The 27,235-nt window shown below is 42.9% G+C and overlaps 2 protein-coding genes across 2 annotated transcripts in view; one reads left to right on the top strand and one right to left on the bottom strand.

The window, feature by feature from the left end:
- Positions 1-2: 2 nt before the first annotated feature.
- On the bottom strand, positions 3-18,379 carry rcl1 (RNA terminal phosphate cyclase-like 1). The gene is made up of 9 exons (XM_024381131.2): positions 18,197-18,379; positions 17,630-17,701; positions 16,513-16,688; positions 11,779-11,853; positions 11,420-11,544; positions 11,055-11,180; positions 8,077-8,233; positions 3,080-3,183; positions 3-174 (listed from the first exon to the last, which is right to left on the bottom strand). Exons 1-9 carry the CDS (start codon positions 18,324-18,326, stop codon positions 21-23), a joined length of 1,119 nt encoding a protein of 372 aa, XP_024236899.1. The 5' UTR covers positions 18,327-18,379; the 3' UTR covers positions 3-20.
- Positions 18,380-20,140: 1,761 nt separating this feature from the next.
- LOC112219667 (GTP:AMP phosphotransferase AK3, mitochondrial) overlaps positions 20,141-27,235 on the top strand; it is a 41,726-nt gene continuing 34,631 nt past the window's right edge. The window contains exon 1 of the mRNA XM_024381130.2: positions 20,141-20,614. Coding sequence (XP_024236898.1) covers positions 20,434-20,614 — 181 coding nt within the window. The 5' untranslated portion in view covers positions 20,141-20,433. The remainder of the gene's footprint in view (positions 20,615-27,235) is intronic.

Below are 27,235 nucleotides of genomic sequence, written 5' to 3'. Positions count from 1 at the left end.
AGAAAAATACTGTACAGTCTTTATTTGATTGATTTGCTGATGTTGGTATAGCCGGCTCCGACACAGGTCATCAGTACTTTGTCTCCTCCTTTCCTCTCGTCCTCCGCTGGTTTTTGAGTCTCGATCTTGAACATCATCTGGAAGAAGTCTCTCATGTGTCTGAGGAACTCAATCCTGAGAGGAGAGCGAGAGTTTAGGTGGGTTGGGCTACTCAAATACAGCAATACAACACAGGCTAACCTCAGGGAGATTATTTGTTATTTTACAACAGAGTCAAATACAAAACACCAGAGCATCCTAGAAAAAGGCTGTAAAGGCCAGAGGGAACATCAAACACTGGAATACTGAGAAGCACTGTGACCCCTGACAAGGGTGGCAGAATTCCAGGAACTTTTAATAAATTCCCTTCATTTCCCGAAATCCCTGTTGGAGGATTCCCGAAATTAGGAGGGAATAAGCAGGAAATCTGGAATCCTCCAACCAGGATTTCTGGAATTCTGGAACAAAACATTCCCGAAATTTTGCAACCCTACCCCTGACCCGGTGTGTGATGTCAGAGTAGATGACCGGGGACAAGCACTGACCGAGGACAGTGTGTGCTTTGGAATGCCTTCAAAAACACCAAACAGCAGCTCAAAGGTCTTTATGATCACCCATACACAACAACATACACACACACAACAGGAAATGGATGGACCGTCCAAACCTACTGTAGAACATCAATACTGAGAACTCAGAATCCAAAATTGGACGATCCACACTCACAGAAAGAAAAAAAAGCACAGAGCTGTAGTCCTGCCTAGCTGCCTCAGAAGGTGATCAGAGAACCATTGAGATGGCACTGCCAATCTTCAGTTATCATAGTACTGTACTTGACAGGGACACAGCACCGGTACCATGATAACTGAAAATGGACAGTTCACAGTTCATACTCTGAGAGGACTGGAACCCATTCATATTGACAATAGCATCTTCTGTTCGGGGGGAGTTTTACATATATTTTTTTAAAGATCCCTGATGCTCGTTCTGAATGTTAAAATGCATCGCTTGCGATACGGTTTTGGAAACATAACGCATCTTTCATTTTTTTATTTAACCTTTATTTAACTAGGCAAGTCAGTTAAGAACAAATCATATTTACAATGACAGCCTACCCCGGACGACGCTGGGCCAATTGTGCACCCCGCCCTATGGGACTCCCAATCACGGACGGATGTGATACAGCCTGGATTCGAACCAGGGACTGTAGTGACGCCTCTTGCACTGAGATGCAGTGCCTAAGACTGCTGCGGCACTCATATCAGAGAGAAATCATTTTACTACACACCTTTTTAGGGTTAGGGCCAAGACCAGTATTGCGGCAATGAAACAAAACACAAAGCGTTTAGCTTCTTTAGGAAAACAGCCCTAAAATGTTGGAAGCAAACATCATTATGCCGTCAATATTTTCCAAGCTATAGCACACTGTTTTACATACAGCAGGTTTTTAAAGGACCAAAGAATTTGGTCTGCTTCACATTTTCATTTTTGCCATGGATATTTTGGGGATTTGCTATCGAGCTCTCAACACGTGTGTGTACGCGTAACTGGGGAGGAAGTGTATTTCGTCAAATGAAGGTGCAAAACTGTGACAGAAAGTGTATCTTTTTTATTTGAATGATTCTTTCTTGCTGATAGGGGAGGGTAGTGCGTACGGCCCAGTACATCACTGGGGCCAAGCTTCCTGCCATCCAGAACCTCTATACCAGGCAGTGTCAGAGGAAAGCCCGAAAAATGGTCAAAGACTCCAGCCACCCTAGTCATAGACTGTTCTCTCTGCTACCGCACGCCAAGCGGTACCGGAGCGACAAATCTAGGTCCAAGAGGCTCCTAAACAGCTTCTACCCCCAGGCCATAAGACTCCAGAACAGCTAATCAAATGGCTAGCCAGACTATTTGCATTGCCCCCCCCCCTCCTATGCGGATGCTCCTCTGTTATTATCGACGCACTTTAATAACTACCTAAATGTACATATTACCTCAACACCGGTGGCCCCGCACATTGACTCTGTACCAGCACCCCGTGTGTATACCCTTGCTATTGTTATTTACTGCTGCTCTTTAATCATTTGTTATTCTTATCTCTTACTTTTTTAAGGTATTTTCTTAACTGCATTGTTGGTTAAGGGCTTGTAAGTCAGCATTTCACTGTAAAGTCCACACCTGTTGTATTCGGCGTATGTGACAAAATTTGATTTGATTTTGATCACGTGCATATCAGCATATGTTTCGAAAACCGGTTTGAAAGCGATGATTGACATTTCTAAACGGAAAAATATTGTCTGAATTGTAGTTGACATGGAGCCAACCGTGGGCGAATGTGCCCGGTAAAAACCCTGCGTGAGAAGGAGTGATGAACCCGTTGTCCCCGACAGCCACATTATCACTGCCATGCTATCAGGGGATCGAAACACACAACGACAAACATGTACAAACGTCAACACCCATGTACCAATGTTAGACAGAAGGATACCAGTTATGTACCTTTATGGCTTAGTCTTAACTCTATCACTTTAATTCATTTGGTTGGAGGAAAATTCTTGTTTACTGTGTAATTTCTCACCTGTGGTAAGTTGCAGGTGCCTACAGGGTAAAAATAGCCATTCAACCAATTTTGAAAAGAGAAATCAGAAAATATTGCTCCATTCTAAGCTGCAAGGGTGCCAATATTCTCCACCGCATCTGTAGGATATTAATGGATTGGATTTCATTGCTCAAAATGTTCTCATAAAATAATTAAATACAACATTAAAACAGATGTACCAATAAAACATTCTTTTGAAGTTCGTAGAAGAAGCAGAAGCATTCACCCTAAATGTTTTGCACAAATCGTCAAACAAAAGATTCAACAAAAATGTGGCCAAAAGTTAACCGGAAATGACAACAACTATTGTAAATAACAACTTGTTTGCTTTCCACTGTCAGGTTAGTCCCTTTTTGTTTGACCACAGCCAGATAAATTCCAGCTATAGGAGAGAACTTTGGATCACAGGTCCTACCAAACAGCTTACTGTAAAAAAAATAGAAATAAATAACTTACGTGTATGGAGAGAGGTGGCCGAGCAGCACTTTAGATACATCTTGTTGACCCAAGGTCATGTACACGAGAGCCAGGCTTTGATTGGCTGAGTCGATGCAGCCGCCCTGAAAGAGAGAGCGCAGAGTGGGGGGTGTCAGTGCGTCAGAAACAACAACATAACACACCGACGTCACAAGGGGAGAGGTCCCAAAAAGCTCAATCCCCTCTAAGATGAGACCGAATGTGGCGTCACGGCCTTACTTAGAAGATAACAAAAAGCAGATTAGACTGATCATTCTATCATTCAAAAATAAGAATTGACATAACCCAACTTGAACAATCTTAACATGGTAGAGACAACAAATACACCAACTCTAATACTGAAGTGTACTCAGTACTCAGACAGACAAGGTTACAGTCCAATCATCTCTGTCAATCCCCTTGTAGCTTCTCGACATATGACATTTTAGTACGGTTGGGCGATAGCATTGTCTATCGACGATAATTGACAGCCATCGTCGATGGTGACGACATGAGGTGACAGATGGTTTGAATTTGACTGGTGCCGCACAGTAAAAGTCTTGCAGGGCACACAGCAGAGCTGCCCAGCCCTAGAAAAAAAGAAAGGAGTTGCCCAACCCAACATCTTAGATTTACTGAAGAGCACAGAGGTTAGACAGAGAGACTAGTCTGGCTGTGAATCCTGTGCTATGTTGAGCATGCAGTGTCAACGGCCTTCTTTATGCCCAACATCTGATCATCAGCATGAATATGATTCAATCACTTAAATCGGTTTTTCAAGTAACTAAGGCAACATTGTCTCCAGTCATTATGTGTTCCATGATACTACTGGGAATCCAAAAAATTCACTGTTTGTAATCTCCAGTCAGTCTGACCCGATGATCCGTCTAGGAAAGATATGTCCTGACCCCTGATGAAAAATGTAACAGAATAAGGACATAAAATAAAATGTTTAAATCATATTAGGCATGGTCTGGACCTACCATTTAAAACAGTAACATTGCATCATGGGTAGGGCTGTGGTGGTCATGACATTTTGTCAGCCGGTGATTGTCAAGCAAATAACTGCCGGTCTCGCGGTAATTGAATGTTAATTAACCTAAACACGTTTAGCATCTCCTGGCTTCCACATTCTAAAACGTCTAATAAATCCATTTAATATAGCCTACACAATCACAATAAATCCATAATTTATCTTAGACAGGTCTAAAAGAAGCACAACGTGAAGAAAATGTATATTTCAGAAGAACAGAAAAGCATACTCTGTTCTTATGTTAGGCCCTGACCTGGCTATGCCATATGGCTGTGGGCTACACTACTTCATTTAGAAGACACGATTTTCTTACAATTCCATGTCATTACGGAAAGGCTCTGGAGCAACGAACCGCCCTTGCTGTCTCTGCCTGGCCGGTTCCCCTCTTCCCACTGGGATTCTCTGCCTCTAACCCTATTACAGGGGCTGAGTCACTGGCTTACTGGGGCTCTCTCATGCCGTCCCTGGAAGGGGTGCGTCACCTGAGTGGGTTGATTCACTGATGTGGTCATCCTGTCTGTGTTGGCACCCCCCCTTGGGTTGTGCCGTGGCGGAGATCTTTGTGGGCTATACTCTGCCTTGTCTCAGGATGGTAAGTTGGTGGTTGAAGATATCCCTCTAGTGGTGTGGGGGCTGTGCTTTGGCAAAGTGGGTGGGGTTATATCCTTCCTGTTTGGCCCTGTCTGGGGGTGTCCTCGGATGGGGCCACAGTGTCACCTGACCCCTCCTGTCTCAGCCTCCAGTATTTATGCTGCAGTAGTTAATATGTCGGGGGCTAGGGTCAGTTTGTTATATCTGGAGTACCTCTCCTGTCCTATTCGGTGTCCTGTGTGAATCTAAGTGTGCATTCTCTAATTCTCTCTTTCTCTCTCTCTCTCTCTCTCTCGGAGGACCTGAGCCCTAGGACCATGCCCCAGGACTACCTGACATGATGACTCCTTGCTGTCCCCAGTCCACCTGACCGTGCTGCTGCTCCAGTTTCAACTGTTCTGCCTTATTATTATACGACCATGCTGGTCATTTATGAACATTTGAACATCTTGGCCATGTTCTGTTATAATCTCCACCCGGCACAGCCAGAAGAGGACTGGCCACCCCACATAGCCTGGTTCCTCTCTAGGTTTCTTCCTAGGTTTTGGCCTTTCTAGGGAGTTTTTCCTAGCCACCGTGCTTCTACACCTGCATTGCTTGCTGTTTGGGGTTTTAGGCTGGGTTTCTGTACAGCACTTTGAGATATCAGCTGATGTACGAAGGGCTATATAAATTTGATTTGATTATTATTTTTGCGCTCTATCGACTACTTGTGGCGGGCCCAGGCGCCTGCAGGCTGACTTTGGTCGTCAGTTGAACTGTGTTTCCTCCGACACATTGGTGCGGCTGACTTCCGGGTTAAGCGAGTGGGTGTTAAAGAGTGCGGTTTGGCGAGTCATGTTTCGGAGGACGCATGACTCAACCTTCAAATCTCCCGAGCCCGTTGGAGAGTCGCAGCGATGAGACAAGATTGTAATTGGGAAGAAAAAGCCTCATTATCTTCGCGAGGTGATTGAAAACAGCCATGTCAATTTTAGTCCATAACTTTGAGATTTTTTTAATTACTTGAACAAAATATATTTCTCAGAGCAATTGTATTAGTATAAAATATACATTTCCCTTTTTTAAAGCATACAATATAATTCAGCATTTGTATTATTTATTTTTGTCATTTTGCTCGTCTTTATCAATGGTGTCAATAATTTCAGACCCCAGTGTATTTGGCATCTCATCAACTGGTGGAAAAGAAATGGTCAAATTCAATTATAGTAACCTAGGTCCAGAAAAATACCTTGAATGATTTTGCCTAATATTTTGAAGAAGGGAAAGGGAGTGCTACAATCCACTGTCTAAGATTCGTAGGCGTAGCCTGCCTCTGAACCACACAGAAAGGCTGACATCATGCTTGTTTGTCACCATGCATAGAAAACCATCAAAGCGCAAGACATTCTGACATTAAGGTAACATATGGGTGAGTTACTGGACGAATACTATCAAATCATCTAAAAGCGAGAGGTTGAAATTTACCTGCTTCATTTCATATTTAACAATTTGCCAAATGCATTGTATTGATTTCAACTCTAAAAGAGATGAATAACTATTCAAATATTAAAAAACCACTACTTACAGCCGCTCTCCTTGTCCCTCATCTCACCAGGCGCTCCAAAACATATCTCCCGTTTACTACAACCACTACTTACAGCCGCTCTCCTTGTCCCTCATCTCACCAGGCGCTCCAAAACACATCTCCCGTTTACTACAACCACTACGCTTGCTGCCTGCCTGCCTGCCAGCCAGCACTACTGATTAGCCACTGAACAAACACAGGTGTGCATCGCATGTCCTCCAAAAGAAACTCAACCACCCTTATATGCTTCAAACAACCATTCCCAGGAGACACCAGTGACTCTTCTATCTCCTAGTCTCACCCTTCCCTCCTCTTGGCCAATGAGGAGATTGAAGCAGTCGCTCTCCACGGGGCTAGCTTAGTAGAGAAGTGAGCAACAATATTCACCATTCAAAACAAATCATCAAATTCTTCTGGCTAACTGGATTCACATGCTCTTATGAAAGGTGGTGACCAGTGTGAGTCAGGAGGAGAAAAGTGAAGTCACAGACTCCGTGGCTTTTTTGTTGTTGATAAAGCGCCTTTTTCTTTGGGGGAGTTGTGTGCATTCTCAAAGACGTGAGGCGAGTTTTGTATCACATCGTTATCATATTACCACTTATAGATAACATTCATAATGACATAGCGTTAACCTCAATTTATAATCCATCGCCTTAACCACTTACCCAACATTAACACTTCTAGAATTGCGCTGGTTAAAGACGTGGAACATATTTATTCATGAAACTATCAACTATAAAATCACTCTCGCTACATAAAGCACTGCAGTGTAATGTTGTCTAGATTGGTACAGTCACTTTATAGACAGACTGACATAACAGACAACAGATTTTTCGTGTCTCTGACTCGTGCGTGAAAACCGACCAGGCACGGGTAATCTCATACAAGTCAAGGCTCATTTTCACAAAGCGTCTTGAAGGAGTGTTGATCTAGGATCAGTTCAGTCTTTTAAATCATAATGATTTAGAGGGGGAACCTGATCCAAGATGAGCACTGCTACTCTGAGACGCTTCGCAAATACAGGCCCAGATGTCCACAGCACATTAGGGTCTGTCAGACACATACGTCTCTGTAACACAGTTGAGGGCTTGACTCAATCACAACATGGAAACAAACAGTGTCCTGCCCGTTTACCCACATTCCCTGTAACGATGAGCTGAGTCTGAACTCTATCTGAGAGACAGATGTCTCACTCGCTCTGTGAGAGTAAACGTGTCTGGTATGTCTGGTATGTACTCAACAGCTGTAATGACCGTTAGTCTGTTTGCGTCACTGAGGGTAAATACCGCACACTGAGAATAGCAAACATTTAGCCTTAAAACAGATGGTGATTTGAATGTGTGAATTAACAAGTCCAGACACTTAATGTCCGGTATGTACTCAACCGCTGTAATGACAGTTAGACATGATAGTCCAGGTGTCCCTTGGGGAAAAAGGTCTTCTGATCTCCATGGGACCTTATGGTTAAATAAAAGGTTAAATAGTACATTTAAAGTCAACAAGAGCTTCAACTTGACTTGAGGGCTACAAGTCGATTTAAAACGTTTGACAGGAGTCCTGAGTGGCTCAGCTGGTAGAGCATGGCGCTTGCAACACCAGGGTTGCGGGTTCGATTCCCGGGTGGGACCAGTACAAAAAAAAGGGTGTACTCACTACTCTAAGTAGCTCAGGATAAGAGCGTCAGCTAAATTACTAAAACATGTCTTTAAAATAAATAAATAAAAAGGTTTTTTATTTAAGTGCACCACGCCCTTTGGCTTGGGTTTCGATTGATGGTGTGTGTGTGTGTGTGTGTGTGTGACCCACCCTGTAGATCTCCTCCAGCAGTAGCTTGGCACAGTTTCTTCCCAGGTCCTCAGGCAGCACAGGGTCTCCCTGCCCCTGGGGGGTGGACACCTGCTCTGCACTAAGGAACGTCCCGTTCAGGGTCTCAGCCACCAAGGTCAGGCCGAAGCCCGGAGACCTGAGGGAGAGAAATCGGCCGTGTTTGAACGGTTTTCTGGGGAAAACAACCTTATCAATGCGTGTATGCGTCACTAAGTGAAACGCTAGCTACTATTTGCTACTCGAAACAGTAACCTTGAAGTGGACTAGAACCACTTTTGTTAGTGCGACCATTAGCGCTGAGCGATTAACCAACATTTGTGATTTTTTCCATTTTTAAAACGAACTGACCCGACATCTGTTCCATTATCGTAATTCCATTTCGTTCCATCTTTTTCTGTGCGCAACGCGCAGTTTCTCTAGATTAATCAGATCCTACAATTTTCTACCTAGTTTAGCGCAGAAAATGCGGTAATTAACTACAATGGCCATAATCTATGACCATAATCCGCACCTGCTGGTCTGAGAGAAGGGCCAGAAAAATGCACAATCGCGAGGGAGAGAGCAGTTGTTTCGTGAGGTGCCTCTACCCAAAAATACATGATGTCAGATCGATAGTTGGTATTCAGCAGTCATAAACGTATGCCTTATTTACGTTAAGAACTACTAAAATAGTGGTTGTCAGACAGTCAGCAGCTCTATAGAGATGAGGACTTTGCTATTTTGTTTCAAGACATCAAATAGGCCTAAAACAAATGTAATATACACAACAAAAACATTTCAGTAAAGTAATGTGAATAAATGATGGTTAATAAGTGATAAGCAGTACTGGGCAGTCACTACCATCATGGGACTTTAATCATTTTATTCTGTATTGTTACAGCATTCAACCCACAATGCATTTAAATGTAAAAAAAATAATCATTTATAACTCGAATCAAAAAACTGTTATAATCGCTCAATACGAGTGATCAACATGACTGATGACAAATGTTTCCTATGATAAACAGATTGTGCCTCGTCAGAAATGCTTTGGCTGTTGATTAAGCAGTGAAAACTAAGATCATCAAAAGGGAACATTGTTCATCCATTTTGATTAAGGATGCACATTTTGGTCAATTGTAGGTGCTGTTTGTGTGGAGTGAAACGCCTAGGGAAGCCAAAAGCTCAGCCGCAAAGTGGTAGGCCACACAAGATTACAGAACGCGACTGCCGAGTGCTGAAGTGCATAGCGCCCAAAAATTGTCTGTTGCAACACTCACGAGCGAATTCCAAACTGCCTCGAAGCAACGTCAGCACAAGAACTGTTCGTCGGGAGCTTCATGAAATGGGTTTCCATGGCCGAGCAGCCGCACACAAGCCTAAGATCACCAAGCGCAATGCCAAGTGTCGGCTAGTGTGGTGTAAAGCTCGCCGCCATTGGACTCTGGAGCAGTGGAAACACATTCTCTGGAGTGATTAATCGCACTTCAACATCTGACGGATGAATCTGGGTTTGGCGGATGCCAGGAGAACGCTGCCTTGCACCAATGCATACTGCCAACTGTAAAGTTTGGTGGATGAGGAATAAATGGTCTAGGGCTGATTTGACATGGTTCGGGCTAGGGCCCTTAGTTCCAGTGAAGGGAAATCTTAACGCTACAGCATGCAATGACATTGTCTTCACCTCAACCCCCTTCGAACACCTTTGGGATAAATTGGAATGCCGACTGCGAGCCAGGAATAGTCGCCCAACATCAGTGCCCAACTTCGCCTATGCTGAATGAAAGCAAGTCCCTGCAGCAATCTTTCAACATCAAGTGGAAGACTTCCCAGAAGAGTGGAGGCTGTTAAAGCAGCAAGGGGGGGGCAACTCAATATTAATGCCCATGATTTTGGAATGAGCAGGTGTCCACATACTTTTGGTCATGTAGTGTATATTATTTAACAACTACTAATGATGCAGGCAATGTAAAACATTTGCCAAAATGCAATTCACTGGAAAACACAGTTCTAAACAGCACACCTGATGCGAGTGGTTCCACATGTGACAGAGATGAAAAGCTCCGTTAGGAACTTAGAGGGTGAATCGAACGATGCGGTGGATGGGTTGATAATATTACTAGGATTGCGGCTTTGGCTTCTGGACAGCGAAAGAAAGTTGATATGAAAACCAATAGAACGGGAGAGAAATCCTGTTTTCAATGGCATATGGAGGAAGTTAAAATAATTGCCTCCATGTTTCTTATGGTCAGATTTTGGCTAGGCTACTTTGAAGCGGGTAAGACATAGTCTCATAATTTGAAGTAAAACTTCCAGGTTTCAAACAGTGAAGTATATGTTTCGAAAATGCACACTGCCTCTAATTGCACGGTGACAGAAAACATGCCGATAGCCTGCCAAAGGTATTGCCTAGGCACTCGAATGCAGGACGGGCCTCAATTAAGAGTTGAGAAATAAAAAAATTATATCAATAGAAAGCTGGGATCCTCCTTTTCATCAAGGCCATCAAAACTACTTTTAACATGCATCTTGAATTGTTGCGGAATGACTGGGCTTATAAGAACACGTCTCACGCCAGCAGCAATCGGCTGCCGCCCTTCGCTGTTCGACAGGTGATATTATTCCACTGAATTTCCACCGTCTGGTGTGCATGTGATAAATAAGATACTAGACGAACTAACAAAAATACACACGGTTCAATTTCATTCCACTAAACTATGCAAATTAACCTATAGACCAATAAGCATGACCGGTCAAATGTATTTTTGGCAGCTAGCCGATTAACATGCCTAGTTGAGTAGTTTGCCGCCTCCTTTCTTGAAAAGTAAATCTTCCAGCGTTTCCTAACTATAGCCCCATCTAGTGGCCAAAGTCACAGCACCAGAGAAAGACCACGGTTGACTGAAACGGAGAGGGTTTACCTTCGTTTTCCTACGCTATGGACGAATGAATATGACACAGGCTGGGAGATGACTTACTTTCCAGACTTGTCCCCCTTCATGTGGTCTGTGTAGATGTAGATATCAGGAATGAATTTATTCAGTATGCTTCTGGCAGAGTCCACTATTCTGTTGGCCATCTGTGGAGAGACTCTAACAGAGTATCTGTACGACCAATGTCAAGGTGTGTAACAATTTCTGTTGTCTCCGTGTAACGGATCAATAAAGTTGTGTTATATGAGCCAGGTAAAGCAAGGTGGCAATGACAAAAAAAATACAAGAACGTAAACAAAGACAAAAAGACCTACCTTCCATACATTTTGCTGGTGTCAAGACTCTCGACAACACCATAAGAGAAAGGACAAAAGATTCAAAACATTTAATTAAGAGACTGAAAAAGATACGCTATTCCTCTGATCCGCTTGATCTTGCCAGGCTCTGACAGTTGGATGGGACGGAGAGTCTTGCGAACGGGACACGTAAACAGTACCTCACCTCCCCCACCTGGAGCCATCCCCCTTTTCACTACCTGGACACAGGAAACACAATCGTCTTCATTTATTTAACCAGGTAAAATCATTCAGAATCAATTCTTCCAAAAGCCTGGCAAGTTGCAAAAAAAATGCTATAAAACATACCAATAACACATTCCACCACATACCAACGAAGAGTCCCAGACAAAGATAGCAGTTATACTGTATGTCATATGAAGACAGGTAAACCCATACACAGTAATGCTAGGAATGTGCTTTAAAGGCCTTACCTTCAGTTCCAGCCCTTCTCCATCAATCCCAAACCTCTTCATCACAGGAATGGACGTATACTTGAGTTGGTCAACCTGGAAGAAAGGGCGAGAGAAGAGGTTTGGTTTTCCACTGATACGTTTACGAGCACGTCTCCATTCAGCATGTGTGACCGAGTGGAAATCACAACCCCCTGCATCATAACAATTTAAAGGACAATTCCGCCACTTTTCCAACTCTGTTTTACAAACAAAAACAATGCCCCCCCCCCCATTGAATTAACTTGTGGCACAGTCATAAAGGTTGAGGTATTGCCGACCACCATGGACAAGCTCACTCTCCCTAACTGTTGCAATGTTTTACGACCAAAGCCGGCTGCAGACAATGATCAGCTAGGGGAAATCCTATTTTTTATATTTTGATGCTAATTGGCAGCATCTTGTGGTGCTTTTCATGACAACTGGGAACTCTGAAAAATACTAGGTCAAATCATGAAGTCAGTGGTCTTCAGGTCAAAAAGTCAGACCTCTAGAAAGAGGCCCGAGTTGGAATACTAGGTCAAATCACGAAGTCAGTGATCTTCAGGTCAAAAAGTCAGACCTCTAGAAAGAGGCCCGAGTTGGAATACTAGGTCAAATCATGAAGTCAGTGATCTTCAGGTCAAAAAGTCAGACCTCTAGAAAGAGGCCCGAGTTGGAATACTAGGTCAAATCATGAAGTCAGTGATCTTCAGGTCAAAAAGTCAGACCTCTAGAAAGAGGCCTGAGTTGGAATACTAGGTCAAATCATGAAGTCAGTGATCTTCAGGTCAAAAAGTCATGTACAGTGGACAGTGAACATGGACAGTTATTCTAACATGTTCAAAGTGCACGTCAGAAATTCGCTAAGTTCTTTGTTTCTGGTCATTTTGAGCCTGTAATCGAACCCACAAATGCCGATACTCCTGATACTCAACTAGTCTAAAGAAAGACAGTTTCATTGCTTCTTTAACTAGCACAACAGATTTCAGCTGTGCTAACATAATTGCAAAAGGGTTTCCTAATGATTAATTAGCCTTCTAAAACGATAAATTAGCTTGGATTAGCTAACACAACGTGCCATTGGAACACAGGAGTGATGGTTGCTGATAAATGGACCTCTGTACGCCTATGTAGATATTTCATTAAAAAATGTAAAAGCTGTTTCCAGCTACAATAGTTATTTTTGTACACTGTATTCCTGATCCATTTGATATTGTTATAATGGACAAAAATGGGTTTTCTTTCAAAACAAGGGCATTTCTAAGAGACCCCAAACTTTTGAACGGTAGTATAAAATGGAAACAGCAGATAGGAGACATTTTCTAAAGATCGACAACATTTGTATTCGTTCGACAGGGGCGGATCTTTCTTTTGGCTAACATTATTGCGACAAGGTGTTTCGAATAAATGATGATTACAGAATAAGTTTGAAGGTACGCAGGGCACGCGATGTCATCATTTAACTATTAGCTCCACTTTTATTTCTAAATGCCTACTGCTTGCAAAATCATTCCCCCCCCCCCCTTCCCAACTATAAAAACCAGGCTTCTTTACAGGACACGGATTGTCCCAACCTGACTTTTAAGAACACCCAAAATGCCGGCAAGTTTCACCATCCAATCATTTCAGATCTAAAGGAGTGCAAGTTTCACCATCCAATCATTTCAGATCTAAAGGAGTGCAAGTTTCACCATCCAATCATTTCAGATCTAAAGGAGTGCAAGTTTCACCATCCAATCATTTCAGATCTAAAGGAGTGCAAGTTTCACCATCCAATCATTTCAGATCTAAAGGAGTGCAAGTTTCACCATCCAATCATTTCAGATCTAAAGGAGTGCAAGTTTCACCATCCAATCATTTCAGATCTAAAGGAGTGCAAGTTTCACCATCCAATCATTTCAGATCTAAAGGAGTGCAAGTTTCACCATGGCACGGACCGTGGCGATACATTGGCACATGAGAATTATTTGAATATTAGTCAATTATTGCATTCTATCCATGCTGGCTTTCACAGGCTACTCGAGGCATGAAACAAGATAGGCGTTTAGGGCAACTGTGCATTAATAAATTGGCGGCAGCCTATATGCCCAAACAGGTCGTGGAAACACTTCAAGCCCTACATTTTGACTCGACATTAAGTTTAAAGTGCGACGTCATTATGTCCAGCGGTTTTTCAAGATAGTTAAATGGAAATGCAACCTAGCAGGCAATTGTTGCATCTATTTTCTATGCGAACTTTCTAAATGTCCACAACAACAAAAAAACTGTACTGGACAAGTAAATGGAAACATAGCAGTATGGCGATACTCATTAATATCGTGGCAAGGAAACAAAACACATAGCGGATTTAACTGCTTTAGGAAAACTACCCTGATGTTGGAAACAAACATTATCTTGTCATCCAGTCTCACATGTATTATTTTCCAAACTATAGAACACAATATTTGACATAAATAGGTTTTTAGAGACCAAAGCATTTGATCTGCTTCATGTTTTCATTTTTTTGTCATGAAAAACATATTGCGATACTGGTATTGTCACAGCCCTAAAAACATAGCTACTTAAAACCTTGACAAACAGAAAATTCATCCCTCCCCATCTTATACCCAGTTTAGAAGGCTTGACAATCTCTGCAAGTCATTAAACTTTTTGGTGCTTTGTAGCAAAATGTCTCTTTCCATTCCTCAAAATGACCAGTGCACAGATGCTGGAATTACATGTTGGACAACCTACAGGAGACTTTTGAAGTAGCCTAATCAGATTAAAACATTGTCACTGGTTGTGTTTATGCCAAACATAAAAAGGTAATAAATGTTAAATGTTCTAGAAGTGCGAGGAATAGATGCTCGGATGGAAGAGGAGGCAGAGCAGACGGAGTGTTACTGGGAGCATGTGGCCACATTATTATATATTTTACCAGATAAGTTGACTGAGAAAACACTCCTTTACAGCAATGACCAGGGGAATAGTTACAAGGGAGAGAAGTGGGGGATGGATGAACCAATTGGAAGCTGGGCATGATTAGGTGGCCATGATGGTATCAAATCCAATCAAATGTTATTTGTCACATGCGCCGAATAGAACAGATGTACACCTTACCGTGAAATGTTTACTTACGAGCCCCTAACCAACAACGCAGTTAAAGAAATATAGTTAAGGAAATATTTACTAAATACCCTAAAGTAAAAAATAAAAAAAAGTAATAAAAAGTAATAATAACGAGGCTATATACAGGGGGTACCGGTACTGAGTCAATGTGGAGGCTATATACAGGGGGTACCGGTACAGAGTCAATGTGGAGGCTATATACAGGGGGTACCGGTACAGAGTCAATGTGGAGGCTATATACAGGGGGTACCGGTACAGAGTCAATGTGGAGGCTATATACAGGGGGTACCGGTACTGAGTCAATGTGGAGGCTATATACAGGGGGTACCGGTACTGAGTCAATGTGGAGGCTATATACAGGGGGTACCGGTACAGAGTCAATGTGGAGGCTATATACAGGGGGTACCGGTACAGAGGCAATGTGGAGACTATATACAGGGGGTACCGGTACTGAGTCAATGTGGAGGCTATATACAGGGGGTACCAGTACAGAGTCAATGTGGAGGCTATATACAGGGGGTACCGGTACAGAGTCAATGTGGAGGCTATATACAGGGGGTACTGGTACAGAGTCAATGTGGAGGCTATATACAGGGGGTACCGGTACTGAGTCAATGTGGAGGCTATATACAGGGGGCACCGGTACAGAGTCAGTGTGGAGGCTATATACAGGGGGCACCGGTACTGAGTCAATGTGGAGGCTATATACAGGGGGGCACCGGAGTCAATGTGCAGGGGTACAAGGTCATTTGTACATGTACTGTGGGTAGGGGTAAAGGGACTATTCGTAGATAATAAACAGCGAGTAGTAGTAGTGAAAAGAAAATGAAAAAAAAAGGTATTAGGGAAAGATTGGGAATTTAGCCAGGACACTGAGGTTAACACCCCTAATCTTACGATAAATGCCACGCGATATTTAGTGACCACATATTTAGTAAACAACCCATCCGTAAGACGGCACCCTACACAGGGTAATGTCCCCAATCACTGCCCTGGGGCATTTGGGATATGTTTTTTTTTTAGACCCGAAGGAAGGGTGCCTCCTACTGGCCCTCCAACACTACTTCCAGTAGCATCTGGTCTTCCATCCAGGGACCGACCAGGACCAACCCTACTGAGAAACCAGAAACAATCCAGCAGTGGGATGCAAGGGGGACGACTTGAGAGAATGATGACCCGCCACATGCGGGATTAGACTGCTAATTAGCCTATTGCAGTTCTGGACAAATGATCCATCTACCACTATTGTCACCATGAATGGTGGATAGAGAGCAGGATAGACAGTCAGAAGATATTGACAGGTGGTATTGTTAGCGCGAGGGAAAAGCGTAGTGCATAAGGGAAGTACCAAAACACCTTGATCTGCAAGCAGATGAGGAAATGTGGCTAGAGGGGAAGAAATAATATGGTAAAACTTGCAAAAAGGTGAATGTAAATCAGGGAAAACACACATTACCTTCCCCTGTGCCCAATGAATACATTTAAAAAACACACACACAAAGCAAAAATAAATATGTTTGTCAATCCTCTGCTATTTTGGACCACTCCCCCACCCCACAAATCTTTTTAACTGCCCCTAGCCAGCCGCTACACATGTATATATAAGAAAGGGAACATGGGTCTAACCGAGGGGTCAGTAGGGTCATTGGTGACCCCCTTCAGCACAGCCTTCAGAGGGTTCTTCATGAAGGGAGCCAGCATGAGTAGAGCTTCCAGGTAGTAACCCACAGACCGCTGGGTGTTACACTCATGTTCCACCACACCACCATAGAGCAGGCCCGGCTGGTAGAACAGCACCGTACCTACAGGGCAGAGAGAGGAGAGGGTTGTTTTCAGTGCGGAAAGAATCTTTTTAAACTGGATGGTAGTACATACAGTTGTCCAATGGAAGCACAGATTGTTGTTTTCCTGCTACGATGTGCCCTTATGAACATGGCCCAGGACAGGGATATCAGTTTGGCCTGCCTGGTCTCTGGGTCTAAGGAGTTGAAAAATGGACGCAGAAACACCTAGGAACAACATCAAAAGCAGACATTTGGAGCATGTAAACATATGCAACTACACCCACGCTAGCATGTGCATATCACGCCTCGCAAATGCTGTGTTCCAACATCAATGACACTGTCTCCAAAACATATGCAACTACACCCACGCTAGCATGTGCATATCACGCCTCGCAAATTCTGCGTTCCAACATCAATGACACTGTCGGGGGTGCCGCGGCGCCACGGTCTCCAAAACATATGGAAACATTTCGCAACATAAAAAAACATTAAAGAGCTGAACTGCAACATTCATGTTACAACCAGAAAAGAAAATCAGGCTCACGATTACAAAATATGACCCGTTTTCGGTAATACCATGTTCATTCTCAGTAATACCATGTTCATTCTCCTGGAAGGGCTGATGAGTTCCTTCCTGTTTTCAGTAATACCATGTTCATTCTCAGTAATACCATGTTCATTCTCCTGGAAGGGCTGATGAGTTCCTTCTTGTTTTCCCACTGTCAATAACTTGCCCCTTCAAACATGTGCTGACCTGTGTGTGTGGGTGTGTGTGACGCCGAAGACGACTGAAGTGTGTGTAAAACTGAGGTCCTGCCAAGGACAGTTTGGTGTATATGCATGCATCATGCATTCAAAAGTTAGGTGGCTGCAGAGTACAAACAAACCCAATGACATTGGAATTCAGTAGTGAGCACGACAGACGCTGGGATCTGTGTATCCATCTGCCCATGGTTTACCTGTTTGGTTGATTTCTATTCTGGTCCCATTGGTTACCTTGTCCAGAAGCCGGATGAAGCTGGCTTCAAAATCTAGAACATACACAAAAAAATATGTCAATAAAAGTGTGCTCAACCCCAATAACAACCTTATCTATTTATTAGGCACATGCAGCATTTACTTGACTGTCTACAAACAGCTATGGGATATTTTGCAGAATTAAGGGTGTGTGTTTATAGAAGCATGATTTTCTATAGAGCTGAACCAAAGGAGTGTTAAGTCTTTGGTTGAACACAAATGCTAGCTGGGTAGTGACTGCTGCCTAGCTAATGTTAACTAACAAAACCCTCAAAAAGGATCACATGAATATTCATTGTTATGTAGCTATGGTCCTACTGTATTAGATGTTGTCCAATAACTTAGCTGGTTGATTAAGTTATATGGCATTTGTGCCAAAAAGCAACAATTTAGTCTACTCTTGGGCGTGATGGAATGGATGAACTTTAACTGCGTAGTAACAGCTAGCTAGGTAATGCTAGCCATATGTAATAATGCGACGCCACATTGATGTTTTGCAGTCCACTTACCTCTAAGTCCTGGGTTATCGTCTTTAGATCGTATGTTTCTGATTTTGACTCTTTTGCCACTTAGAGTTGACAACACTAGTCGTTGTCTGAAAAAATTACAACCATCGTAAGTGAGTCCCTGGCTTGCCATGCTGTTGTTATTTCCACACGTGTGTTCAATATGGGGAGTCGAGAGAGTAAAGGGTTAACTACGGGACGCCACGAGGGACATAAAGGGCATTTTAAACGTGGTATTCGTATTAACCACCAGATGGCGCCCTAGCATTGCTTTAAACCCGTTATCTCGAGCTTTATCAAACACCACAGGACACAAAGTTCAGTCAGAGAGGGTTAATGGCTCACACTGTGACAGAAATACATCACACCGTGATGAGAAACATTTTGACTGTGGGTAAATATCAGTAATTATTCAATAATGTATTTATTCTCTGTCCAAATGGTCTTTGGTTAAAATAAAAGCCTATGTAAAAAACACATACCCTTATGGCACATTTCCATACAGGATATCCAATTGTTCTCGAGAACCCAAGACAGTAAACAAGGCATTCTGCCTTCTCCCAAGGATTCTCAGCTTTAAGCACTGTTTTTACAGTTAGAAACTTCAATAATCATCGGTTGCGATACGTTTTTGGAAACATATGGAACTTATCTTTCATATCAACAAAAAATCTGTAAAAATTAAACATATACTCTTACTGTAGCAGGTTTGCACAGATCCATCAGGTTGTGTGCCTCCAGCCGACAAACTACACTTCAAGCACGTTAGATAGGTAATTAGCACAGGTAATTAGCACAGGGAATTAGCACAGGTAATTAGCAATTTCCGTAAACGCTGTAAAATGGAGATATAGCCGTGTGGGAACACTAACCCTATAAAGGTGTGTTGTAATTTAACTTTTTACATTTTTTTTGCATATGCAGTTAGTGTCTATGAATGGGCTAGATTTACCCCAGTGTTTTTACCCAAAAGGCTCAGACTTTTCTGTTTCCATCTATGCCGGTCGAGCTCCCTGGTGTCAGAGAGAGGCCCCCCCAAAAATGTAAAAGATTCCATCCACCCAAGCCATAGACTGTTCTCTCTGCTACCGCACAGCAAGCGGTACCAGTGCACTAAGTCTGGAACCAACAGGACCCTGAACATGTTCTACCCCCCCAGGACATAAGACTGCTGAATAAGACTTCTAAATAGCTAATGAAATGGTTACCCGGACTACCTGCACTGACCCTTTTTTTGCACTAACTCGCGTGTACTGACTATGCACACACACACTGAACTCAACCCACACCCTCCCACATAGTTACACTGACACCCCAAAACACACATACACATACTACATACACCCACACACACATAAGTGCACACATGCATACTGATGCTACACACACATTCACACACACAGACACACACACACACACTCAGACACACGCACACACACACACACCACATACGCTGCTGCTACTGTCTATTATCTATCATGTTGTCTAGTCACTGTTGTCTACCCTTACCTATATGTACATAGCTACCTCAATTACCTCGTACCCCTGCACATCGACTCTGTACTGGTACTCCCTGTATATTATTATTATTGTTCATCGCCATTCATTGTGTATTTAGGCCTATTCCTCATTTCTATTATATTTTTTTCTTTATCTTTAACTGCACTGCTGCATAACATTTTTGTCTGATGAGTATTTGTCTCTGCTAAAACAGGAGTAATAAAGGCCTAGTGCACTAATTTGGTCGATTTTTGTCTTTATTTTTTTAAATTAAAATGTCTTTATATATAATATATAAATATATACTTGATCTATCAGTGGGTGCTGCAGTACCCTCAGCAGCCTTACTTCTGCGGCTATGAATCCAGGGTTTATTTCACGGTCATTGGTTTATATTGTTCATCATTGGTCTTGATGGATGTGATGTGTGGTTTGAAGCGTCCTCACGTGCCCTCGGTACAGCGCAGCCAGCCGTGCAGCGCAGCCAGCCATGCAGCCAGTCGAAGCTGTTTTCTCATTATGAACTACCGCCTCCTCTATCCGCGTAAAGGTTTTCAGGAAAAAAAAAAGGTCTAATTTGAAGGGACAAGCTAAAACTACTACAGGAGACGCCCACAGTAGGCGATTGCACGATTGCGCTCAGTGGAAAGACTTAGACATCCAAGCTCGCTTGAGCGGAAGTTTCCTTGTGTAAAATGCACAAATAACAGTTTCATGGGAAGGACAATACTTGTCTTCATATGGTGGTTACAACATTAACACAACATTGGAAAATGCTTCTACAAAGGATATTCCGGGCGGTTATCATGGGACCTCCGGGCTCGGGGAAAGGCACTGTGTCGGGGCGCATAGTAAAAAGTTTCGGATTAATGCACCTTTCAAGTGGGGACCTTTTGAGGGCCAACATTAAAGACAAAACAGGTAAGATTAGATCAGGGTGCAGTTCTAAACCAACCCACCTACGCAGATAACGGAAATGGCTGCTGTGGCTGATTTTGAAGTAATGCATAATTAGTCCGTTTCCTCGACGTAGTCAGAATATTCTAACTTGCTTGTGTCGTTCTCATGCATGACCGAAGCAGTTGTCACATTAGATAGGATATATGTTGCTATCATGTTCTTACGTTTGTGTGATTGGCTATTAATAGGGTTACTTTCAATAACCCAAATCATAAATCTAAATCAATATGAATGTATGGTTTAAAGCCGCAACAGTAGAAACAATAACAACGCGTTTTATCGCCCGTTTCAGTAAAAAACGGAGGGATTGGGGCTGGAGAAATGTAACCAAGAGCTATCGATGCAGGGCCGGCACTAGGCTTTTGGGGGCCCTAAGGCGAATATATATATATATTTATTTAAAGTAGATTTCCTTCAGTTCTACACATGTTGACATGGGAGTTGATAAAATGTTGGGGTTTTTGCATTTTAGCATGGGGTGGAGATACATTTGAGCAGTTTAAAGCTATTTTTCTGAAATTCTACACATTTTGCCATGATTTATGCCATGTTAATATGATATCTGAGTGGAGACAATCAATGGGGGCCCCCTGGAGGTCAGGCCCTGGGCTTGTGCCCTTTTTTTGTCACTGGCAATACCCCATAATATACAGATACACTATATACCCCACAATATAATGTAAATAATAATGTCAAAGTGAATTATGTCTTTTGACATTTTAATGAATTCACAATGAAAAGCTGAAATGTCTCGCGTCAATAAGTATCAAACCCTTTGTTATGGCCTAATTAAGTTCAGGAGTACAAATTTGCTTAACAAGTCACATAAGTTGCTCTCTGTGCAATAATAGTGTTTAACAGGATTTTTTGAAGGACTGCCTCATCTCTGTACCCCACACATGCAATTATCTGTAAGGTCCCTCAGTCGAGCATTGAACACAGATTCAACCACAAAGACCAGGGAAGTTTGCCTTGCAAAGAAGGGCACCTATTGGTAGATGTGTAGGAGAAAAAAAAGCTGACATGGTATGGTTGCATCATGTTATGGGTATGCTTGTCACTAGAGTGGTATTTATGATAAAAAGAAATGGAATAGAGCTAATCACAGGCAAAATCCTGTAGGAAAAAGTGGTTCAGTCTGCTTTCCAACAGACACATTAACCTTTCAGCAGGACAATAACCTAAAACACAAGGCCAAATGACCAGGATAAAGGTAAGACCAGGAAGTAGATTGTGTCGAAGTAACAATGTTTATTACAGCAACAGGAGCAAAGGTACAGTACGGCAGGCAGGCTCAGGGCCAGGTCAGGCAGAGGTTGGTAATCCAGAGACTGGGCAAAGGTACAGGACTGCAGGCAGGGTCAGGGGTAGGCAGAGGGAACAGGTGGGCGGGCTCAGGGTCAAAACCAGGAGGACGAGAAAAGAGAGACTTGGGGAAAACAGGAGCTGATACAAAAACCGCTGGTTGACTTGATAAACAAGACGACCTGGCAACAGACAAACAGAGAACACCAGTATAAATACACATGGGATAATGGGGAAGATGGGCATACTTGGAGGGGGGTGGAGACAATCACAAAGACATGTGAAACAGATGAGGGTGTGACACAAATATACACTGGAGTTGCTTACCAAGACGTCATTGAATGTTCCTGAGTGGCCTAGATACAGTTGTGACTTAAATCAGCTTGAAAATCTATGGCAGAACCTGAAAATATTTGTCTAGAAATGATCAACAACCAATTTGACAGAGATTGAATCATTTTGGAATGAATAATGGGCAAATGTTGCACAATTCAGGTGTGGAAAGCTCTTAGAGACTTACCCAGAAAGACTCACTGTCATGGTTCCACCAGAGGGCGGCAGAGACCGTCCTTGAGACATTAACGACACTCAGTTGTGTCCTATATACGCATGATGATTTCCCTGTTAAAAGAGGTGTGTTTTCTGTTGTCCTTGGCAGAAGCGTTAATTGTTTACCATGTGCGGCGGTTGTTTCCTGAGTGAGTTTTTGAGACTTAGTGTTTGTTTTTCAAGTGTACTGTGATCCTGCGGTGACTGTTTCTCAGTAAAGTATTATGTTTATCATTAACCACTGATTCCTTGTCTGGTCTCTTCTCTGCACCTGGGTCCCTCCTCACAACTTCCAGACAAATTAAACAACTTCTTTGAGCGCTTTGAAGACAATATAGTGCTATCGACGCGGCCCACTACCAAAGACTGAGCTCTCCTTTGTGGCCGATGTGAGTAAAACATTTAAGTGTGTTAACCCTCGCAAGGCTGCCGGCCCAGACGGCATCCCTAGCCGCGTTCTCAGAGCATGCGCTGACAGGCTGGTGTGTTTACGGACATATTCAATCAATCCCTATCCCAGTCTGCTGTCCCCCCATGCTTCAAGATGGCCACCATTGTTCCGATTCCCAAGAAAGCCAAGGTAACTGAACTAAATGACTAGTGCCCCGTGGCACTCACATCCGTCATCATGAAGTGCTTTGAGAGACTAGTCAAGGATCATATCACCTCCACCCTACCTGTCACCCTAGACCCACTTTAATTGACTTACAATAGGTCCACAGACGATGCCATCGCACTGCACTATCACATCTGGACAAGAGGAATACCTATGTAAGAATGTTGTTCATTGACTACAGCTCAGCATTCAACACCATAGTACCCTCAACTCCTCATCCAATAGGGCGGCACGCAATTGTCCCAGTGTTGTAAGTAAGAATTTGTTCTTAGCTGACTTGCCTAGTTAAATAAAATACAAATTTAAGCTTGAGTCCCTGGGTCTTGACCCTGCCCTGTGCAACTGGGTCCTGGACTTCCTGGTGTGCCGCCCCCCAGGTGGTGAAGATAGTTAACAACATCTCCACTCCGCTGATCCTCAACACTGGGACCCCACAAGGGTGCGTTCTCAGCCCCCTCCTGTACTCCCTGTACTCCCTGTTCACCCATGACAGCAAAGGGAGCACCCCCCCATCCACATCGACGGGACAGCGGTGGAGAAGGTGGAAAGTAGAAATAAAATAAAATGTTTTTAATTTCCTCTGAATATATAACACGACAAACTGAAATTGTCCATGCACAGACAGTGTGGTGAAGAAGTCGCAACAGCCTCACTAACTTTTACAGGTGCACAATCGAGAGCATCCTGTCGGGCTGTATCAGCGCCTGGTATGGCAACTGCACTGCCCACAACTGCAGGGCTCTCCAGAGGGTGGTGCGGTCTGCACAACACATCACAGGGGGCAAACTTCCTGCCCTCCAGGACACCTACAACACCCAATGTCACAGGAAGGCAAAAAATATCAAGGACAATAACCACCACTGCCTGTTCACCCCGCTTCCATCCAGAAGGCGAGGTCAGTACAGGTGCATCCGAAGCTGTTTTTCATTCTGTTCCAGCTTTATCTCAAGGCCATCATTGTTAAACAGACATCATTAGCACAGAGGCTGCTGCCTACTTACAGACTTGATATCATTGGCCACTTTAGTAACGACACTTACATGGGTCTTCCATAAATAATTGGGCCAATGTGTGACATTGGGATCAACATTTGAAAATGGTTTGAAACACAAGATTTTCATGCAGTTTCACATGTGAGAATAAATTGGACGTTGTTTTACCTGACTAAATAGATTGCATGCATGCCGATTATGTATTTTTCTGTAGCCTTTGGCCGACTCAGGCGCACACAAACCATGAATAGTGATAGCATTAATCTCACCGTTTGAATCTCCCCATTGCTGTTTTGATGATGAGAAAGTGGCTAAAAAACAGTTTTTTTAATGGAATGATTAAAAGAAGCTAACATTAAATGTTGTCCTCCTCATAATAACCACACACGGTTTTACCGTGACAGAGTAGCTCAACACCCTTCAAACGAAAGTAGACAAATCTCTTACAAAAACAGATCAAAAATGAAATCACATTTTATGGGAGCAGGAGAATTTATACATTGGCTACAATTACAAGAACCTTTCAAGCACCAGATTGAGGAAATGTCTGATTTTCAATGTACGCCTATTCCAGTACTTGTATTTCTGATCTCCAAGTTCATGTAGGTTACTTGAAGCCCCTTGTATTGTTTACAATTGCAGGTGTAACATGGACAACCAAAATGTATTTGTCATGTTATTTCATTACCAACTCATATTGCGAAGAAGCCCACTAGGCTATGTAATTTGTTATAATATCCAGAATAATTCATAGGAATAGCGTTGGGTGTTGCACAATAGTCTTTCCTACACAATAAGTAGACTGTGTCCAATCCGAGGCACGAAAACATGAACACATTACTTTGATGCTTTCTCTGTTAAATATAATAGGACCCTGCTGTAAATCAAGCAGACAATACCAGATGCTCAACATCAATTCGCTAGGGATATTGGATCCAACGTGGATCCAGGCACAACTGTCTTCACCAATCCTCGCAAACACCTTTCTTCCAGCACTTGGGCTGTTTTTGCATTGCATTAGCAATCACCAAAGCTGTTCCTCACTTGACTGTCATTTGGCAAATTTCTTCCCGGATCAGATGTGTGAAAATATCATGGCGTAGCTAATCAGCTGGACACCAAATGCGCAAGTATTATGCTTTATTATGGAAGAACCATGTTCATGACAGTATCAAATTAGGTTTTAAGTTTCAAGGGGACTCAATTAGAAGCATTCAGTTTTGCAATGCATAAATTATTATGGATTTGTGTGCCCATGAAAACTGTTTTCACCCCGTAACATAAGGAGAAAATAAATGTCAAGTAGTTACACTGCATTTCTGAGATCTCTATACAAAAAACTGTCTGACAGCTTGATCCAGGGTTCTTACAGGGTTCAAGTTCAATGTATAATTTAACCGACGGTGTAAGTGCTAAACTGCTTACTGACTGTACACTGTAACATTACTGCATGATTGTAGCAGGTTTACTAACGTGTTAGTTCTATTAGTTATGTTAACTATGACGTTACTTTAGCTAATATGGTGACAACGATGTATAGGCTGTGTGTAGCGGTTATGATATGGTTTGGCTTGGAAAGTTTTGTTTTGCCTGGTCACATACAGCTGATGTATTGTGCATTGAAGGGAACAGGTGAGAGGAGGAGAGTGCATTGCTGAGAGAAGGAATACAACTTGGCTGCTATGAAAGTGAACTTTGTTAATTCGTGATCAGCTGTGTATTCATTCTGCCGATTCTGTTGAAAAACTTTTCTTTAATGGAAGCATACAGAACTAAACATGATAAACATACGTGAATTTGTCCAATAGAAACTCTTGTTTGCAACAGACTAATGATTACACCCTATATCAGATACAGGCAAGAGTGTGGAAGATGGTATTGAATGTGTCACTGTCTGTCCATGTGTCTGTCGCCTCAAATGTTTATTTTGAACTGTGTCACCTATGTTGTAAACTTTCATTTATAGGCTAGGTTGTAGCAAGCTCATGGGTATAAGGGAAGTATAATTTAGTAGCCTAAACCTATCACTGTTCCATTGAACTGGGTGAATGGATTGTGAATGACAGTCATGCAATATGCTGTAATAGAAATAAGGCCATGCTCATGGAATTTTAAACGGCACTGACCCCATTGGCTATTATCACCACTATATCTTAGTGTAATGTAATGACATGAAACAAAATGGCTGATTATAATTAATGACTTATCAACAGTTGTAACAAGTTGTCCAATGTAGAAAATCCTCACTGGTACCCTCTTTTATAGAAAGACCCAAAAATAGATACATGATCAGGGGCACCCTAGTGGCCGGGGGCCCTAAGCAACCGCTATCAATCAATCAAATGTATTTATAAAGCCCTTTTTACATCAACAGATGTCACAAAGTGACATACAGAAACCCAGCCTAAAACCATAAACAGCAAGCAATGCAGCTGTAGAAGCAGGGTGGCTAGGAAAAGCTCCTTAGAAAGGCAGGAACCTAGGAAGAAACTTAGAGAGGAACCAGGCTTTGAGGGGGGGCCAGTCCTCTTCTGGCTGTGCCAGGTGGAGATTATAACAGTACATGGCCAAGATGTTCAAACGTTCATAGATGACCAGCAGGGTCAAATAATAATAATCACAGTGGTTGTAGAGGGTGCAACAGGTCAACACCTCAGGAGTAAATGTCAATTGGCTTTTCATAGCCGAGCATTCAGAGTTAGAGACTGCAGGTGTGGTAGAGAGAGAGAGTTGAAAACAGCAGTTCCTGGACAAGGTAGCACGTCCGGTGAACAGGTCAGGGTTCCATAGCCGCATGCAGAACAGTTGAAACTGGAGCAGCAGCACGGCCAGGTGGACTGGGGACTGCAAGGAGTCATCAGGCCAGGTAGTCCTAAGGCATGGTCCCGGGAGTCAGGTCCTCCGGGAGGGGAGAGAGAGAGAATTAGAGGGAGCATATTTAAATTCACACAGGACACCGGATAAGACAGGAGAAGTACTCCAGATATAACAGACTGACCCTAGCCCCCCCGACACAAACTATTGCAGCATAAATACTGGAGGTTGAGACAGGAGGGGTTAGGAGACACTTGTGTCACATGGCTAGGGGCCAGCCCTGTATGGATGCAAGGGCTGACCATC

The sequence above is a fragment of the Oncorhynchus tshawytscha genome, linkage group LG20 (genome assembly GCF_018296145.1).
Source record: "Oncorhynchus tshawytscha isolate Ot180627B linkage group LG20, Otsh_v2.0, whole genome shotgun sequence".
Classification (NCBI taxonomy): Eukaryota; Metazoa; Chordata; class Actinopteri; order Salmoniformes; family Salmonidae; genus Oncorhynchus; species Oncorhynchus tshawytscha.
This window is presented reverse-complemented; position numbering and strand designations above follow the sequence as displayed.

What these genes read in the sequence shown, in the direction of transcription:
- rcl1 (XM_024381131.2), bottom strand. Translation starts at nt 18,326, where the DNA reads ATGGCAAGCCAGGGACTCACTTACGATGGTTGTAATTTTTTCAGACAA. An exon ending in GAGAAGGGCTGGAACTGAAG is followed by an intron (nt 11,545 to 11,778) that starts GTAAGGCCTTTA and finishes TCCTGTGTCCAG; the next exon opens with GTAGTGAAAAGGGGGATGGC. An exon ending in AAGCGGATCAGAGGAATAGC is followed by an intron (nt 11,181 to 11,419) that starts GTATCTTTTTCA and finishes TTGGTCGTACAG; the next exon opens with ATACTCTGTTAGAGTCTCTC.